Genomic DNA, 15864 nt, shown 5'->3' with positions numbered 1-15864 from the left:
GGATATGACAGTGAGTGACGAGCGAATTTGGGGCCGAAATCTAGGTCGTTCGTAGGCGGCAGAGTGGGTCCGGCTGCCTAGAATGGTTGGCGGAGTTGGACAGCAGCCTGTAGAGTGAGTTACGCATATTTGACGAGGCTTGTTGTACAACAATGCCAGTGCATTACATTCTCCATATTTTGGTTCGTACTCAATGGATTTATGAAATGGGGTTTAAAGAGGGGCCACCGCGCTAGCATCTCCGACTCGGTCCCCCGCTCAGCCTGTCCGGCATGCCGAGACCGACCTCTCCATGAAATGCTTTCCGGAAAATCACCGGGGCAGAGTCCCGTCAAAAGGTTTCCATACTATGTTTTAACACCGCTATGGAAGTAAAATGATGATCGCGACCCATTAGTTCAATCTTAGGTAGAGACAATTGGCTCCGATATTGAAGAAGTATAATTTTTGTGAAAGGGAGTTGCTCCAGTGAAAAGCGAATCTCCTACATCCCGCGAAGACTGCGCATGGAACGGGAAATACACCGATCTGGTCTGAGAACATAATAATAGATGTAAACCGAGCAAAGTCTGGACAATTGCTTATAATTTCCTATTCTAGCTGTTGAGCGTATCCGCCGATCTTAGAAACGGTTACGCCCAGAAAGTTTGAGCCGCCTCCACCTAGATGAATTATATCTCTCTTCCAAAAGTACTCAGCCAATAGTAATGAATGTGGGACACTGCTATGTTGCACACTGTGGCGGCAAATAACTGAAAGAGATAGTGATGCGCGGTGGGTCCACTCCACCCTCAGGTCGGAAAGACTTCGGCTATTGAACCACGATGACTTCAATCGCCGATGTGAAGGGAAAAGATAGAGAGCTCTAGCAAGTCATGCTTTTGAACCCCTTGTCGGCAACCATTTGCCCCAAAGCGGCACTGAACAGCCCAAACCTAAGGCCGACAGGGGAGGGGAATGATGCAATGCCGCTCTCTGGTCGATTAGGATCGTCAGGGCTCGGACAGAGTCCGACTATATTCCTACTGGGAGGTAATGGGTATTTAACAGGCGTGGTTGTAGGTTGTCGTTGGTGAAGAACCCATCGGTCACTCGGAAGACAACTGCCAACACGAACGATCTTTCCATTCATCCATCATGATTCTATGGCCTCTCGTGACCTTGGCCAGTGTGGTCACCGGGCACGTCGTCCATGAAGGTACCACCTGCACTCTGTATCCTGAGGCCCTCAGACACAATGGCAAGGCCATCGACGATTCACCATCCATCCACAGAGCATTTGAGTTGTGCGGCAAGGACGGGAATGTCATCTTTACCGATAACACCTTCCACATCAATTCGGTTCTGAATACCACCAATTTGGTCAACTGCGACGTCTCTGTTCGTGGAGAGCTTCGCTTCTCGGATGACATTGCCTACTGGCGTAACAACTCCTACTCGGTCGTCTTTCAGGACCAAGTGACCGCCTGGCTATTCGGAGGCAAAGACGTCAACGTGCATTTTGATGGTGGCTGGTACAATGGCCAGGGACAGACTTGGTACACAGAAAACCGCAACACTAGCAACCAGCCCGGCAGACCTATCAGCATGACCTTCTATGATTCTACCAACCTCCTTGTCGATGGTCTGACCATTATCCAGCCGCAGTTCTGGGCAACATTTGTCTGGAAAAGCCAGAATGTTTCTCTTACAAACCTCGTCGTCAACGCTACTAGCAACGACCAATGGGGCACTATGAACACGGACGGTTATGACTCGTGGAATAGTGATACGCTGCTCGTTGAAAATGCAGTTATCACTAATGGCGATGATTGCGTGGCAGCCAAGGGAAATACAACGAATCTCGTCGTCCGAAACGTCACCTGCAACGGTAGCACTGGCATGACCATTGGTTCTGTTGGACAATATCCCAAGATGCCAGACTATGTTCAGAACGTCACGTTCCAAGATGTTCGATGCTTGGGCTGTACCGACGGAGCCTACATCAAGACCTGGCAGGGAACCTATACTTCGAGCTCTTCTAATTTGAACGGCGACACTGGCGGTGGCGGCCACGGCCTCATCAAGAATATCACCTTCCGTGACTTCGAGATGTCCAATGTGGGACTGCCAATCCAGATTTCTCAGTGCATCTACACCGAGTCTACCAGCAAGTCCTGCAATACATCCAAGATGCAGATCGAAGATGTGACATGGGCTAATATCAAGGGCACATCGCGATACAATATTGCTGCCTCCATCTACTGCTCAGATCTGCACCCTTGCCCCAACATCAACTTCGAAAACATTGATATCCGCTCCGTCAACAGCACCTTGGGTCTTCCGATGTATAACACGACACTGCAGCATGAGGTGTATCAGTGCAAGAACGTTATTGGCCAAAAGAATTCTGGAATCCCCTGCAATCATGTCGCTCCAGACAACTACCCCCAGAGCCCCCCTGGCAATGTTCACTGAGTGGAGGAATGAAGAACTCTGATCTCTCATCATGAATCATCTTCTTAACTGTTTAGACTTGATTGTTTTTGGTGATAGAAAATGGCTATATCAAGAGGGTATTTGTGAAAGTATATAGAATAGATCGTGGTTTCTCTATGTATTCTGGGTCTATAGACAGAATTGATATAATCTCAAGGGGCCGAATGACAACGTGTTCTTCGCCTTTGCGACAAAGCATGCGGTATTCTTTTGGACTTCATGTACGCGATACGATCAAACCAAGGACCTTTCATGATGCGGGACAACGCCACTGAAACAGGTAAGTTCCGCACCACGAGAGCTGAGCATGCAAATGCATGGATTCAGTGTGAATGGGGGTGAGTCGGAGGGAATGATCCAAACAAATCGCTCCGGGTGAGCGTTGCTCTCCACAAGCGTGTTTCCAATCTCATGGTGGGCCTGGATGGAGCCCACGATATCACATTTACCGTACACGAGCTGCATGTCGCCTTCGAAGTGTCCACAAACTTGACATGGATGTTATGCAGCGAGTCTGCCATAACATCTGCGGGTGGAAGCGCAGAATTTCAGCGTCGTGTACAATGCCAGCCAGGCTGGTACCCGATAGGCACAGCCTTAAAAGAATGTCGCAACGCAAATCACATCTTTGACGGGCCGATGTCGACTTGGAAAGCGGTATTGTCTATCTGAGGAAACTTTGTTATTGTCCACTTCCATGCGTGCTTTATACATCCTTCATTCTTGATTCTGGCCGACACCACTCCAGAAATGCTAGCTATCTTTATCAGTCGAGTTCAATTTCCAGTTAAACACCCCATTACCGCGGCCATCGAATCGTCGGCTGACATCGCCAGTGAACGGAGACTAGCAACATCATCGCAGGCCTATTCCGAAAAAGCTTCTTTTTACGTAAAAAGCCAAAAACGACGTCGCGAGGAGAACATTTCGAAGTGTTCGCCTGGCCGAGCTTCTTAGAAATGATTAAACGGGTTCATTGAGCCTGTGAAATCCAGCTGGCCATCAAATGTTGTCCGGTTTTGCGGATGCGGCCTCAGATCCACCTAATCGTGGCGGATACGAGCAAGTGAACATCCGAGGTATTGAGGCTTGGTTTGGTCTGGGGCATGGCATCTACCACCTGCCTAAAGGAGTGTAGGCTTCGGACGCGGTGTATCCGAGATGTGCTGCATTACTTCTTAACTCTATACCGGATGTAGTGCGCTGCGGATGCCGAGCTACACGGGTCGGCTACGGGCAAAAGGGGGTCCTTGGCGTACATCGCCAGCTTGTGCACAACTTTATCGCAGACAACATTGGAAGCAAGCGATTGGAGAGGTCCTGGGATGATGCCGGTGCATGGATTTATAAGATTTATAAATCGAACCTACCTTTCTCCGGGCCAAGTTAGTAGTCCAAGGAGACGGACAGACCGGCGTGGATTTGCACCATTCAAGGACCGTGCCCCCACAGAGAACGCGGGGTTATTCCGTGCCTTGAAACCATCCTCCACCAAAGCCAACAAGTGAAACGGACTGGCGGCCGACGTCACTAGACAATAATGCCCCTCATCGGTTCACTAATTTCTCATATAACCAATAACACGACGATTGTGGCTTAGGCATCATGCAATAGTGGGTGGAATTCCAAATCTGCTGTCCCACTTGGAGAGAGCCAGATGCCGGACGCGGAAACAACTTGGAGACGGGGAAAAAACTGGGGGAAGCTTTTCAATTATACTTTTCGGGACGCCACGCAACGCAATGGCGCCGTCTGGGCGTGGCAGATCGCAGTATTCTTATATGCCGTGCGACTTGTGTGCAGAGGACCGCGCAGCCAAACCCGGGGGCATACAGCCGACTCGGGCTAAGTCCCCGGCTGGGCAGCCTCCCCACACTATTCGCCGCAGTGGACCCGCCGAACTGGGCACAGGGCCTATCGTCCGCGAATGGAAGGACCCAACTGCGATGGAAGGTCCCTTCTGTGTCTGGACCTTGGTAAATCTTGACCTATTCAGGAATGGCCTATGGAGGAACTCCGGGGTAGCAGGGGGCAGGGATGCCTCCCCAGACCGCAGACCAAAAAATATAAATCCCCCTGGGGAGCCGGATGATCTCACTACTCCCCAGATCTCATCTCTACACAGACAGGCAGTCTAGCTGACCTCATTCCTCACCATGTCGGACGAAAACATCAGCGAGAAGCAAGACCCCTCCACGGCGGAGATGCTCCGTCGCATCCAGACGGGCGAGAGTGTGCTGCTTCCCATCCCGCGCGATGCGTTTGAGAAGCTCTACCTGAGTCCCAAGACACCTACGGCGGGCAATCTGGCCCGCACCTTCGGTAACCCGACTCCCATTTGCCTGATGGGTTTCTTGCTGGCCGCGACCCCGGCCTCGATGGCTGTGATGGGCTGGCGAGGCTCGGGCGGCAATGGTGGTGCCATCTTGTAAGCTATATGTATGGGTTGAGAAATTGGAGGGTCGACGCTAACACCAGATGGTAGGCCTGTATATATTTTCTTCGGAGGAATGGTGCAGGTCATTGGCGCCGTCGGAGAATGGATTCTCGGCAATACTTTCTCCTGCGCTCTGTTCTTTACATATGGCACCTTCTGGATTGTCCAAGGAACCACACTCATACCGGATTTTGGCACCGGCACCCAGTACTCACCCACCGGCAATGGGCTGGAGGGTATGAAGACAGCCGAATATAGCGCCACAATCGGTTCGTGACATGCCTCCCCTTTTTGTGTTCTTGACTGATTTCGCTAGGCCTCTACTACGTTATACTTTCCGTTGTCACCTTTGTCTACCTCATCTGCTCAATTCGCACCAACGCTGCTCTTTTCCTTGCCCTTTTCCTACTTGTCATCGCATTCGCTCTGTATGCGGGCATGTACTTTCAGATTGCGGCCGGAAATGCTGCCCATGCCGCGACATTGCAGAAGGTATGTTATTGCTCTCCACTTCCTTTGACATTCTCAGTATTACGTGCTAAGATATTTCACCAATAGTGTGCCGGAGCATTCAATTTTGCTCTTTGTCTACCAATCTGGCATATTTTCGTTGCCCAAATTCTCGAGGCGGTCGACTTCCCTATTTCACTGCCGGTCGGTGACCTGAGTACCTGGGTACTGGGCAAGTCTCAAAAGGCAAAGAGAAGGGAGGTTGAGGGTGGGAGGTGATTCAACTCTGCTTATCGACAATGCCTTGAATGAGCTATATGAAAGAAATAGTTAACAGCTCAGAATATACGTTATGCTAGTTGTTATTTCATATTCCAATCAACTGCTCTTCTGATGCTCGGAAACCTGCCCCCACGTCGGCGGTACAGATGTTGTGAACTTGCATTGCAAAACTTCGGATTAGTCTTGTTCTTATTCTCAGTCTGGTCGTTTGGCTACTAGATAGACTGCAGCACGAAGTCTTTCTTCATTCAAGTTCGCATGTAGCGATCATCCTAAGCATGCTCTATAAGCTGTTAAGCGAAGCGAGGTTACAGGCCTGTCTACACTAATAATCTCTTGAGAATTTCCCCCAGGTCTAAGCAATCCACGGCTCGGACAGGATGTACATAACCATTTGAACTGTCTAGAAATTGGCGCTCATGCAAAGGATCCTCCCGTAATCCAGCGTATCATCATATCCTGTGCAACATCAGGCCGATTTTGAGGAAGCTGTGAAATATTAGTTACCATCAGCCATATCTTTCATTTCATCATAAGCAACTGGAGGGTACTCACGAAATGACCTGCTCCATCAACTGTCACAATCGCGAACCGTGACGGAATTTCAGCACCGTCCGTGGTAAAAATGCTGACCTCTTTCATTGTCCCAACAGTCTCATTCCTCCCCGTGGTCGCAAGGGCCGCAGACCAGGGCCGCAGGGCCTTGGAGGCAAACTCGACCTGGCCTTTCCAGCGCAGCGAATCCGCCCAGCGTATATTTCCGGCCGTGTTACAGGCAAGGTCGAGATTACCTTGGTAGGCCATGTAGTGCACCTGGTTCTCGAGTAAATAGGCGACATGTGCGGACGAGGAGGTCATCAGGTCTGAGGAGGTCTCAAATGCGCGAGCAACGGTGTCAGATTCGACCACGTATTTCTTCACTTGTTTCGGTGGAGACAATGCTTTCCAGATGGTTGGGCTGTTGAGGTACTGCTCGATGCGCGCAGCTTCGATATAGCATATATCATCGATTTCACAAGGCGCCGTGACTGTTGCCTTCTTGTAAGCCAATCGCGACACCACCCATAGAACTAGGGTTCTTGACTCACTATCGAATCGGTTCCGTCCGCCACCATATGACTCCTCGTCATACCACCGGATTACACCATCCCAGCAGACAGAAACTGCAGCATTGCATATAGCGGGATCGGGATTGCGCTCACAGATCTCGGCAACCTCCTGGCACCGAGGCATATTGGCAGCCATGATATCACATCTCGTGCTGTTGAAGACGGGCTCGGCAACGCCCGGGTTGGTCGTGCAAAGCGTTTCCCAGTACCCGAAAGCCGAGTACTTCGGTGACATGTAGCCATTTCCTACCAGGCACGACTGCAGGGGTACCTGGGGCTGGTTGGGATAGCGCTTGTTCTGGCGCACGATCTGGCTGCCGAGATACGGGACATATTTTCCCTGAGATAGATTAGTATCGTACGATGTGGATAGACTACAGGGGAAAGCGAGTTCATACTGCAAACGATTCGCCAGAAAGGTGGAAAGGGACCTTCTGCTTGTCAGGAAAAACCTCCGTGATGAAAATCTGCAGGAACCTGTGCATGTCCACGGCAGCTTCCTGCGAGTTATGCGGGATATCGTATCCTTCATCGGTATACGAAAACCCAACATTGACAGGCTGGTCCACAAAGAGCAGCGACGTATTCTGTGACCAGCCGTAGGGATTGTAGTAGGTGCCATTACCATGCTCATTAATCAAACACGGACCGACCTCCTCAAACAGACCGATCATACTCGAACCGCCTGGCCCACCTGTCATCCAGAGAGTCAATGGGTCGTTGGCAGGATCATTCCGGCTCTCGAAGTACCAGAAAAAGAGATGATGAGGGCCGACATCGAGCCACCCAGTGTACTGAGCCGAGCCGGCAGCGCAGATGGATTCATCCTGCTGCCTGATACGGATGGAGTGGTCTGGCGAGTGACTGCTCCTGTACACGCGGAAGTCGGAAGAGGACTGAGGCTCGGCGCGCAGCACCTCCTGCGAGAAGGCGGTGCTGAGGCCAAAAAGTGCGGCGTAATAAAGGAGCAGCATTTTTGTTGTTGTCGTCGTTGTGAAAGGGTGAGAATTCACATCAGCTGAAGCTGTTACCTCGTCAAGTAGTATGGCGCTAACAATCCCCCCCCCCTAGTCCGTCGGAGTCCGGAGTTCGGATTGGTCTTGACTGCACTGGGAAGTGATAGATCTTCTCCACCGCAGATATAGATCCAGGTAATTGATGTATAGTGATTTAATTACATTGCAAGTTGTCGCCCATTTACAGTAATCGTTGGATTGTTGTTATGCGGCTACGGCTTGTTGCCAAGTTCGCTTTCGTCTGGACAGATAGCATTGACACCATCATTTTCGTAGCAAGATATATGACATTTAAAAAGTATCCCCCTCCCTGAGGTCAGTTTGACTGTGGTGATGAATGGAGATGCCTAAATTCCCAAGAAATAATACACATGCAGCCTAGTTGTACACCGGCACACTCGCGTCATGTTCCCGGAAAAAGAATATCATCATTTCCCTCCTTTCCAAAGGCTCTTCACGTCCTTTTTGACTCCTTTAAACAGACCCTTGACCTCCGCCTTAAGTGCTTTTCTCTCTTCCTTAGACCATTCTCTGTTCCGCTTCGCGGCCCTGATATCCTGGGCGTGGCTTGTGAGTAGAGTCGAGATGCTCTCCACCGTGCACTTGGTGCATTGCCTCTCATCGGCGAGGTCATTCAATGCACTTGACAACGCACGTATGATCTCTTTTGCCTGTGGTTTTTGTAATTCGCGATCGAGAAGCGGAGACTGGCTGGGTCCGTGGGCCGAGCAAGGCGCGTTGGGGCTTGTACTGATCGGTCATTTATTAGCTGATACGGATGAGGCAGAAAGATCAGAGGCTCACTGCTCTCGCTCTTGTTTTTCAACCTTATCGCACTCGACAGAGTCGATGGAGATGTAGGAAGGCGCCTTGGAGCCGTTGGTCTTGAGTTGGGTCATTATCTCGATTTGGGGACAGCCGGAGAGTGACTAGGTAGGATATTTTGTGAATGACAATAAAATGCTTGTGAAGTGCTGCCCACAATATTTGGTTGTGCTGGCTGGAATTTATATTGCACAGCATGTGTACATACTGCGAAATTAAGACAAGTCCGATATGCCCGAGCACTACTCGCCGTTAGGCCCGAACCGAGCGCCGCGGGAGCCTTGTAGGCGGCGACCATTGCTAAGTTGGGTGGCTCCGAGAGAAATGTCCGACCGGCCTCGGGGTTTCTTCTACTCTCCATACTCACCACCGGGTCGGACAGCAAGTCTGTAACTTGATCGGGCGAGTGAGTAATAATCGTATGTTGGATGTTGATTTCCCTACACTTAGCAGTTGTTAGCTAATCTCAATGGCTCAACAACTGTAGCTAGATGATCCCTTTATTTCGATTACAAAGGAATGTGAATCCTTTCTCTCTTTCTATCCTCTCATCATGGTTTCTTACGGTTTCCCAAAAGATCCCAACATATGGTGTTTGTAACTCTGAGCACCCCCGGGCATACAGCCAGTAGAGTCGACCGGCTGACGAGGTAAGGATACTACTAGTATTGATCCTACTATATTCCGAGTCCTATCAGATTCGAATGGGCCATATGTTTGTCCCTATTTTTATAACTAATGCCAGTACAATGATTATTAAATGCTGCGCATTGTGCTATACTTAGACCCTGATCCGCACCTTCCAAATCGGGTAGCGATCCACGCGACTAGGTGGCGCGTTAAGCTTTCGTCACCCGAGTCAATAACATGACTGCCTGCGATCCGCCTTCCTCCTTTCTCTTCCCTTCCTGCGTGACCTCTGGTGGTGATACCATAACCTCATATATACCAGGATCTCTTAACCCAGGCCTCCCTCCCCAGAATTGACCAAAACAATCAATCAATCATCCCTCCGCAACCATCAGGGGACCGACCACCATGGCGCCTAGGGATACCGTGGTCCGCATCTCGAAGCTGCTGGTACTGTCTTACGTGGTCGACTGGGTGTTTATTGTGTACGTTGATACTTGATACATACTATGTAGGCCAAAAGAAGAAGAAAACTAATCTCCATGGATAACCAGAGGCACCGCGCTCATCGGCTACGGCTTCTCCAAACTCACCCCTAACCACCACCCTTTCTCCCTCACCGACCCGAGTATATCCTACCCTTACACCAAACATGAAACCGTCACCATGCGCACCCTGGTCCTCGCCGCCGTCGTCGCGCCGGCGGTCATAATCCTGATCGTGTCGCTAGTCTTCACACCCGGTTCCGCGACGGCACATGCGCGGCCCTCCAAGTCGCAGATCCTGCGGCGCAAGTTGTGGGAGTGGAACGTCGGGTGGATGGGTCTGGGGGTTGCGCTGGCAGGCGTCTTCCTAGCCACAGAGGGACTGAAAGATCTGATCGGAAAGCCGCGCCCGGACTTCCTGGCGCGCTGTAACCCGGACCTGGCGAAGGTGGCGGAATTTGCGGTCGGTGGGCTTGGCCAGCGTCTGCAGGGCGCTCCGAATATTGTCTCGTGGGAGATCTGTCGGACGAAGACTTCCTTGGTCCGCGTGGATGGGTTCTCCAGCTTCCCGAGCGGACATTCATCATGTATGTGACATGAGCCCGTACGAACGGAAAGCGGCTAGCTAACTTCGGATGGTAGTTTCGTTCGCAGGATTGACGTATCTGACCCTGTGGTTTTGCGCGAAATTCTCCATCGGGTTCCCCTATTTGACGCCCTTTCCCGTGGAAGAGGAGGAAACCGATGAGCTCTCCTCGGTGCGCAGACGTGGCGCCGCGCCTCCGGTCGTCTTCATGCTTGTCGCGTTTGTGCCGTTCGCCACGGCCTGCTTCATTGCTTCCTCGCGGTGGTTCAACTATCGACACCATGGATTCGACATCCTATTTGGCTCAGCTATGGGCCTCGTGTTCGCCTGGATCGGCTTCCGGATGTACCACATGCCGATTCGTCGCGGAGCCGGCTGGGCCTGGGCTGCGCGCAGTCGTGGACGGGCTTTCTTCCGGGGCTTTGGTGTCCCGAGCTCCTTGGGCAGTGACAGCTGGTCCAGTATGCGCGCTACCAGGAGAGAAGAACCGGGAGAAGACATTGATTTGGAGAGTGGACCCGTCCCGCCGAATGACCACCATTCCAAGGCCAACGGGAGCTCCGCTCATGGAGGGATTGGTGAGGCGCTGTAAAACTTGACGTGAGCCACGAGCATGGTATGGTGTATGGCCGTTGAGGCTGTGCTGTTATAATCGCATAATTTTATTGTTTAGTGTATAATAGTATAATACATTCGTGTACTTCATCATCTAGACGGCATATCATCGTAAGGGGTGCTCATCGGCGCACGAATGTCTATCCATCAGCGCCATCCGCCGACTCTCCCCTCATCCCACCGCGCCTTGGCTTCTTTGCGAGCTGCCAATTTCGCAGCCTCCGCACGTACGCGCCGCACCCAATCCGCAATCTCCTTCTCCGACGCCCGACCCTGATGGTCCTCGTCAAGGAAACTCTCCTCCACAGCCCGACATACGGCCTCCTGTTCTGCAATCGCAGCGCTGAGGCGCTGGTACAATGCCTTGGGCGACCACGGCGCCAAGGCAGCATCCATCTCGGTCTGCTTCTTACGCCAGGAGACCTCGAGCGACTGGTGTGTGAGGAGCATGGCCTCGGTGGAGGCGCGTAGGTCGGCCAGATGGTTCTCCATTTCTAGGACGCGGGTTGCGAGATCTTTGTTGACTGCGATGAGGGATTCGAGGTTTTGTTGGCGGGAGGTGGACGAGGGGTGTTGGCTTGATAGTGCAGAGATCAGGTTGGGGTCTTTCAGGATTGTTTGTAGGTCGAGTGTTCTGTTTGGGAGTTAGAGAGATCCAATCCAAGTCGCGAGGGAGTGCTGCGGGCGTACGATTTGTCCTTTACGATCTCGGGAAGCCAGCCCTCCTCGATTGTTGGTGGTTCGGGCAGTGTAGGCTCTGCGTATGATGCTGGCGGTGCTCCACCAGGCTGGCTTTCCGTGTAATAGCTTGGTTGACTCTGCGGTGCGGCTGCCAGGGACGACTGGTTCTGGGGGGTCCCTCCTCGGCTGGCTTCATGGCTGCTGGGTTTGGGCGGTGGCGGAGGAGGCGTGTCAGGATTGATGGCGGTGTTCATTATCTGTGGATTGGAGTAGTACGGGGATGGTGATTGCGACATGGTGGAATAAGGGTGGGGGATGTGGAAGAAGAGAAGCGGGAGTTGAGCTAAAGGCGGGGACAAGCCCGAGCTTGGCATCTACGGCAAGTATAGCAAATATTGAGAATGGCTTGAATGTATTCTTCTGGGGTATTTGGCTGTGGAAAATAATTCTCTTAGATGCAGCATAGGGGTATTCTCATCCCAACTCATGCCGCAGAAGGTGTATAGCTGGGGCATCTCATCCCCGGCACGATGACCGGCAAGATGAGCTAAAGGTTTGCTACCACGGAGCTGTGATAGTCCAAGCTGACAGCGCGAACACAATGCCGCTGGAGCGTTCTTGATGATTTGTGGGGGGTCTCGCAGAGAGTCAAGACATGACATGGGATATCCCTCCGTTTCACTCCATCCTCCTCCGCAGATCCCGTTCCTGCGTCTCGATATTGGTCCCCGCAATTGCATCCATCACCAGCTCACGCAGTTGATTCTGTGTCGCCTCACTGTGGAAATCTTCTCGAGCCGCCAGCTCATCGATCCTCCGCTTGAACTCCGGATCCACCTCTGTCTCACCCGCGCTGGCCTCCTGCTCCGACATTGTCCCGATATTCACTCGCATATTGTCCGGTACTGGCGGCGGCCGGTTCAAGGGATCCAGGGGCGGGACTGCAGTCGCCTCTGCGGGAGGCACGCCGGCAGCCTGTCGAAGGTAGATGGCGACCTGAGGGAACTCGTCCTCGGCCTCCATTTTCTCGTATGCGGTCAGGCCCTCGTCGTTCTTCTTGTTATAGTCCACCCCAAGCTCCTCCACTAGACACTTGGCGATTTTGGGTTTCTCGGTCACGAAGAGACAGGTCTCGCCATCTTCATCGAGGAGATTGACGTCGACATGTAATTCATTCACCAGGGCGCGGAGGAGATCGATGTGGCCGTAGGACGCGGCGGCGTGGAGTAGGGAATAGCCGTGCTCGTCCTGACACGATGCAATGGAAGGATTGGAGCGCAGGTGCTCGAGAAGCACCGAGGGCTGGTCGCAGGCCAGGAGGTATGGATTGGGTTGGGCCATAGTGGTTTGTCAGAAGAAAAGAAGAAGAAAAGAAAAAGAAGGCGGGGAGCGATAACCACCGATAAGGCTGGGCTGGGCGCACCTTTCCTTTTTTGCTCCCCGCCGAGTGACACATTCTTGCTGGTGAAGCTATTGACTCACGCCGACACATAAATACCGAAGCTTTCGTGTGCTGTGGTCGTCCGGTCCCTCTCCCTTCTGCACTTCCATCCCACCGTGTCAGCCCTCGGGGAGCCGCAATCATGGCGAAACAGGACCCCTCGCAGATTGCACGTCTGGTCCAGGCCCTGGAGGATTGCCGGAGTATGAACAAGGGCGACAAGAAGAAGACCTTTAACTGCAAGAAAACGACCTTCGCCGTCGCGGGTACCAACGCCACGGTCGATTCCTGGAAATTCATGGATTGGGACTACAAGCGCTCCGATTTGCCAATCTATGCCCGCGGCCTCTTCACCACCAAAAGGAAAGACGGGGCTCGCGAGATTGCAGTGCGCGGATACGACAAGTTCTTCAACATTGACGAGACGAACAGCACACGCTGGCGAAATATCGAGAAGAACACCCGTGGGCCCTATGAGCTCAGCGTGAAGGAGAACGGGTGCATTATTTTCATATCCGGGTTGGAGGACGACAAGCTGCTGGTGTGCAGCAAGCATTCGACCGGTGTCCGTGAGGACGTCAATCTCAGCCACGCCCAGGCCGGTGAGCGCTGGGTGGAGCGGCATGTGGCCTCGGTGGGCCGCACCGTCAAGGATCTGGCAAGAACGCTGCGCGAATCGAACATGACAGCAGTTGGCGAGCTCTGTGACGACACATTCGAGGAACACGTTCTGGCCTACAACGAGGAAGCATCCGGCATCTACTTGCACGGTCTCAACTACAATCTCCCCGAGTTCGCAACAATGTCAGGCGAGAAGGTACACCAGTTTGCCGATGCGTGGGGCTTCAAGAAAGCCAAATTCGAGGTCTTTGATGATATCGCTCGCGTGCAGAGCTTCCTTGAAGGCTGTGCAGAAACAGGAACGTGGGACGGACGGGAGACGGAAGGCTTCGTGATCCGATGCCAGCTGAGCGAAGACGGCACAGGTCCCTATCGGGACTGGTTCTTCAAGTACAAGTTTGAGGAGCCCTATCTCATGTACCGGCAGTGGCGCGAATGCACCAAGGCCGTCATCGCGGGTCGACTTCCCAAAATCAAGAAGCACGAGGCTATCACCGAAGAATACCTGCAGTACGCGCGGAGGCGGTTTGTCAAAGAGCCTCAGCTTGCCAAGGCCTATGTCAAAAACCACGGCATCATTTCCTTGCGAGAGGGTTTCCTCCAGGAGCGAGGACTGAAAGGATCTGAGATCATTGCCATGGAAATCCAACGAGAGAAGAAAGGCAAGGAAAACAATCGCAACGTTATTCTTGTTCCCATTGCATCGCTGGGATGCGGCAAGACGACCGTGGCTCTCGCCCTGGTGCGGCTTTTTGGATGGGGCCATGTCCAAAACGACAACATCCCCAAGGGAAAGGGCAAGCCGAAGAAGTTTGCCTTCGAAGTCAGCAATAGTCTGTCGGAACACGCGGCCGTCATTGCAGACCGAAACAACCACCAGAAGCGCGAGCGCATGCAACTCATGCAGGATATCTACCCGGTTCTCCCGGACGCACAGTTCATTGCCCTGCATTACGTCCATGAACCCAAGAACGAGCTGCTTCCGCGTATCAAAGAAGTCACCCGCTCTCGCATTCTCGAGCGCGGCGACAACCACCAGACCATCCGAGCTGCAACCGTCTCTCGAGGCGAGATCATCGGGATCATGGACGGATTCCTGAGCCGTTTCGAAGCCGTCGATCCCTACACCCAACCCGACGAAAGCTTCGACCAAATCATCGATCTGGACGTATGTGCCTCCTCGCGCGAGAACCTCGAGACGGTGGTAACTGCTTTGCACGCCAAGTACCCAGGTGTTGTCCCCAACATGCCCACGGGCGCCGAAATGGACGCTGCCATCGACGCGGCCCTGCGCGACTACCACGTCGAGGAGGATCTAAGCTACAGCTACAAGCAGGGGAAAGACAAGACCAAGAAGAACAATAACAACCAGCCCGAAGCCACCGTTCCTACCGACCCCGCCACCAAAGCACAACTGATCAAAAAGCAGCTGGCCAAAGAAACCGAATACTTCTCCGTCAATGTACCCTCCCGCGAAATCACCTCTGTCCTCGAATCTCTTTTTCCCCCATCCACCCCTCCGCATACAGCACGTCTATACAACCAACTGCTGAATTCGCGCCGCATCCAGCCAGCCTTCCATGTCACGCTCATCCACCGCAGCGCGAAGAAAGAGCACCCGCAGACGTGGGACGCCTACGTCGATAGAGCCCAGCTTGCACAGCAGGCTACAGAGACAGAGACAGAGACAGACTCTCAACAGGGACAGACTGCGCCCTCTGCACCTTCTGCGCGCGTTCGTCTCGAGCGTCTCATCTGGGACGACCGCATCATGGCCTTCATTGTGCGTTTGATCCCGGCGTCGGATGCCGAGGATGCGCAGTGGCCCTGCGTCAATGTCGTGCCGCATATCACGGTCGGTACCGCTGGGCCGAATATCAAGCCGAAGGAGAGCAATGATTTGCTGCAGAGGTGGCTGGAGGTTGGGTCTGGGGGTGAGACGGGGATTTTTGAGGCTGAGGTGCAGGGGGTCAGGGTGGTCGAGGGGATTTTTGGGGCTGTTATGAGTCGGAGATGATGTCTTTTCTTTTTGCTTCTTGTCTGGCGAGAGAGAGAGAGGTGAGGGAGGGCACGGGGAAGGTAGGATGTCATATCTGGTTACTCGAAGATGTTTATGACTTGATGATCGCTAGCCCGGATGTTATTCAAAAAGCAAATCGAAAAATGATAGCTACTGCATGCCATGAATGTTCTAGACTGTATGCAATT

At 52.7% G+C, this 15864-nt stretch overlaps 7 protein-coding genes across 7 annotated transcripts; 4 read left to right on the top strand and 3 right to left on the bottom strand.

Annotated features, from left to right (window-relative positions):
• Positions 1–1137: 1137 nt before the first annotated feature.
• N7474_008049 (uncharacterized protein) lies at positions 1138–2457 on the top strand (the record flags this gene model as incomplete). Its single annotated transcript, XM_057199459.1, has 1 exon — positions 1138–2457. The coding sequence occupies one exon, from the start codon at positions 1138–1140 to the stop codon at positions 2455–2457; it is 1320 nt and encodes a 439-aa protein (XP_057050160.1).
• A 1763-nt stretch (positions 2458–4220) lies between these two features.
• On the top strand, positions 4221–5644 carry N7474_008048 (uncharacterized protein; the record flags this gene model as incomplete). The annotated part of the gene is made up of 5 exons (XM_057199458.1): positions 4221–4454; positions 4617–4906; positions 4964–5184; positions 5232–5407; positions 5474–5644. The coding sequence occupies 5 exons, from the start codon at positions 4221–4223 to the stop codon at positions 5642–5644; spliced, it is 1092 nt and encodes a 363-aa protein (XP_057050159.1).
• A 420-nt stretch (positions 5645–6064) lies between these two features.
• N7474_008047 (carboxypeptidase Y) lies at positions 6065–7730 on the bottom strand (the record flags this gene model as incomplete). The annotated part of the gene is made up of 3 exons (XM_057199457.1): positions 6065–6136; positions 6203–7096; positions 7155–7730. The coding sequence occupies 3 exons, from the start codon at positions 7728–7730 to the stop codon at positions 6065–6067; spliced, it is 1542 nt and encodes a 513-aa protein (XP_057050158.1).
• A 1905-nt stretch (positions 7731–9635) lies between these two features.
• N7474_008046 (phosphatase PAP2 family protein) lies at positions 9636–10890 on the top strand (the record flags this gene model as incomplete). Its single annotated transcript, XM_057199456.1, has 3 exons — positions 9636–9712; positions 9782–10299; positions 10355–10890. The coding sequence occupies 3 exons, from the start codon at positions 9636–9638 to the stop codon at positions 10888–10890; spliced, it is 1131 nt and encodes a 376-aa protein (XP_057050157.1).
• A 170-nt stretch (positions 10891–11060) lies between these two features.
• Positions 11061–11890, bottom strand: N7474_008045 (vacuolar protein sorting family 37 protein; the record flags this gene model as incomplete). The annotated part of the gene is made up of 2 exons (XM_057199455.1): positions 11061–11547; positions 11604–11890. 2 exons carry the CDS (start codon positions 11888–11890, stop codon positions 11061–11063), a joined length of 774 nt encoding a protein of 257 aa, XP_057050156.1.
• Positions 11891–12272: 382 nt separating this feature from the next.
• N7474_008044 (ankyrin repeat protein) lies at positions 12273–12935 on the bottom strand (the record flags this gene model as incomplete). The annotated part of the gene is made up of 1 exon (XM_057199454.1): positions 12273–12935. The coding sequence occupies one exon, from the start codon at positions 12933–12935 to the stop codon at positions 12273–12275; it is 663 nt and encodes a 220-aa protein (XP_057050155.1).
• Positions 12936–13177: 242 nt separating this feature from the next.
• On the top strand, positions 13178–15673 carry N7474_008043 (tRNA ligase; the record flags this gene model as incomplete). The annotated part of the gene is made up of 1 exon (XM_057199453.1): positions 13178–15673. One exon carries the CDS (start codon positions 13178–13180, stop codon positions 15671–15673), a length of 2496 nt encoding a protein of 831 aa, XP_057050154.1.
• Positions 15674–15864: the final 191 nt, after the last annotated feature.

The sequence above is a fragment of the Penicillium riverlandense genome, assembly GCF_028828495.1.
Source record: "Penicillium riverlandense strain IBT 135883 chromosome Unknown utg000007l_segment0_segment0, whole genome shotgun sequence".
In the NCBI taxonomy this organism is placed as follows: domain Eukaryota; kingdom Fungi; phylum Ascomycota; class Eurotiomycetes; order Eurotiales; family Aspergillaceae; genus Penicillium; species Penicillium riverlandense.
Note: the sequence above shows the minus strand (reverse complement) of the source record. Positions and strands in the feature narration are given on the sequence as shown.